Source organism: Sinocyclocheilus rhinocerous, unplaced genomic scaffold (genome assembly GCF_001515625.1).
Source record: "Sinocyclocheilus rhinocerous isolate Xijiao unplaced genomic scaffold, SAMN03320098_v1.1 scaffold2184, whole genome shotgun sequence".
Lineage (NCBI taxonomy): Eukaryota > Metazoa > Chordata > Actinopteri > Cypriniformes > Cyprinidae > Sinocyclocheilus > Sinocyclocheilus rhinocerous.
Genome location: NW_015635537.1, coordinates 14814 through 17578, shown reverse-complemented (window position 1 = coordinate 17578; position 2765 = coordinate 14814). Strand labels below are relative to the sequence as shown.

Below are 2765 nucleotides of genomic sequence, written 5' to 3'. Positions count from 1 at the left end.
ATGAGTTTGGAAATTTTAGAGAAATGCTTAGTAAATGCATTACAATGTAACTAAACCCATTCGATTTTAGCCGACTAAATTTACTGTAGATTTAGTCGACTAAAATCTTATGGTATTTAGTCGACTAAAACTAGACTAAAACTAAAAACAATTCAGATGACTAAAATATGACAAACTAAATGCCATTTCAGTCAAAAGACTGGCTAAAACTAAATCAAAATTTGCTGTCAAAATTAACACTGATGCTATGCTTTCGTGTCAAAACTGAAGCATACTTTGTGCTTTATAAATAACTCCTCATGAGATCCCAATAGTGTCTCAAACTGTGCTCAGATTTGCCAAACACCAAAAGTCAAAGATTTCCCATCAAATTATCCAAAACTGAATGATTTGAGCTGCTCTCATATTCATTTCATACAGTATGTCTCATTTGTTTTTATTATTTTTTAAGACGTGTCGAACTCCGGGACCACTGTTCTGCAGAGTTTAGCTTCAACCTGCTTCAACACACCTGCATAGAAATTTCTAGCAAGCCTTAAGACCTTGATTAGCTGGTTCAGGTGTTTAATTAGGGTTGGAGCTAACCTCTGCAGGACAGAGGCCCTCCAGAAACTGAATTTGACACCCCTGTTTTAAGAGAAACATTTAAGAAAAAGCTGGTATTTAAAAGAAACATCAATTCATTCATCAAAAACTCAATTAAAGGGATAGTTCACCCCAAAATGAGCATTTGCTCTTAATTTGCTCAACCCCAGGTTTTTTTCTTCAGTAAAGAAAGAAAGTCAAACAGAACATATCAGGCAACACAAAATTAATACCCGTGGCTCCTGATGATATACTGAGGTGTTATGATGCAAAACAATCAGTCTGTGCAAGAAACTGAACATTATTTACAACATTATTACCTGTAATTCAGAGCCTCAGGCAAACGGAAAAATTTATTCTTTTCTGCGAACTGCTTCAATGAACTGGTTCAAATAACTGATTCATACGTTTGTTTAGGATGTTATCACACAATGATGTCACATATACGGAATTATATTATTAAAGCACCAAATAATGATGTGAAACATAGATGTTTTACATGTCTAAAACATATATACCATTACTTAATCAGCATATAACTACTTAATAAACTCACCGTTTCACATGAGCAACCATGAGAAACCATAAAAACTTTAATTTTACTCTTTCAACTGTTTCCTCCGTTCAGTGACTGTTTGAGGAAACTGCTTCAGATGGTTCAGTCCAATTTGGTAAACTGGCTCAACTCGTGCACCAAAAAGAACCGGTTCAAAAGAATGATTCATTTGCGACTGTTTGAGGGCTGAGGCTATGGATTACAGGTAATAATGTTGTAAATAAAATTATTTTCTTGCACAGACCGATCGTTTCGCATCATAAGACCTCAATATATCATCACAAGCCACGGATGTTGCCACTCGGAGTAACGGTAGCTGGTGACTTGCATTTTATGAATAATCAAGGACCGTTTTCAGATAAAAATCTTCTTTATTGTTCTACTCAAGAAAGAAAGTCATCTTGGATGGCCTGTGGGTGAGTAAATTAACAGACAATTTTCCTTTTTGGGAGAACGATCCCTCCTTGAGCCATAAAAAATTGCCTCTAAAATGTTCCCCTGGAATGGTTGCTTTCCTTTGTAAAGGCCAATATTAAATTCAAATGTAATTGTTCAGCTGATTCAGTTTGAAAACAACAAAAGTTTGAAGGGTAAAATGAAGGGCTGCAGGGGAATCGGTTTCATTCTCACAGATCTTCAGACTCCAGTGGAGAGACACATGTCGGTCAGTTTATTCCAGAGTGTGTGGATGTGAGATAAAGCAAGATAAATTACACTACAGTGAGCCTGTGCAAGTGTTTCTCTCTCATCACGGCCCTCTATGAACACACTGCATTATGTCAGACACACAGCCTGTGGGAAAGTTCACTGCTGACAAAGACCCTTTTCAAGTCACGCAGGAAGAACCTTAGCCAGAGGACTATCGATGGCCTTGCCTCAAGCAAACAAACAAACACACACACACACACACACAGACACACAGACAAACACACACACAGAGGAAGTGGTGCAGTGCTACAGTGAAGGACAGGAACTCACCTGGAACAGGTACTGCAGCTATAGTGTGTGTGTGAGATACATGAATTCGTACCTGTTCAGAAAAAAAGCAGAATCCTTTGTCTTCACGGATACATTCATACGTTTCCCCCAGAAGGGGGTTAAAGGGTTTACTGCCTGCTCTATAATAGGTGGAGGAATATCCTGAAACTGCAAACGCTGCAACGATTGCCTGCACACACAAACAAAGCAACCTGTCAATACACTCATTACTGCTGAAAACATGGAGTCCAGATAGACTGTGTGCTCTTTATACAGACAGAGCAGTGCTCACTGAAACGAGATAATGGGATAAATGTGCCTTAAAGGGTTAGTTCACCCAAAAATTAAAATTAGGCTGCGTTTTACCCACCCCCGAGGCATCCTAGGTGTATAGGACTTTCTTCTTTCAGACGAATCCAGTCGGAGTTATATTAAAAATTGTCTTTGATCTTTCAAGCTGTTTCATGCCAATCAGCGGGTGTTGCATTTCTTCAGTCCAGAAGAACTTAAATAAAAAGCGCCCATCCATAAAAAAAGGTGTCTCACACGGCTCCGGGGGGGTGAACAAAGGTCTTCTGTAGCGAATCGATGCATTTTTGTAAGAAAAATATCCATATTCAAAACTTAATAATCACTTTAATCTAGC

At 38.4% G+C, this 2765-nt stretch overlaps 1 protein-coding gene across 1 annotated transcript in view; it reads right to left on the bottom strand.

The window, feature by feature from the left end:
- The window catches only part of LOC107747231 (oxysterol-binding protein-related protein 6-like), a 32329-nt gene that overhangs the window by 16280 nt on the left and 13284 nt on the right, over positions 1 to 2765 (bottom strand). The window contains exon 9 of the mRNA XM_016561683.1: positions 2172 to 2309. Within this exon, the coding sequence (XP_016417169.1) occupies positions 2172 to 2309 (138 nt within the window). The remainder of the gene's footprint in view (positions 1 to 2171; positions 2310 to 2765) is intronic.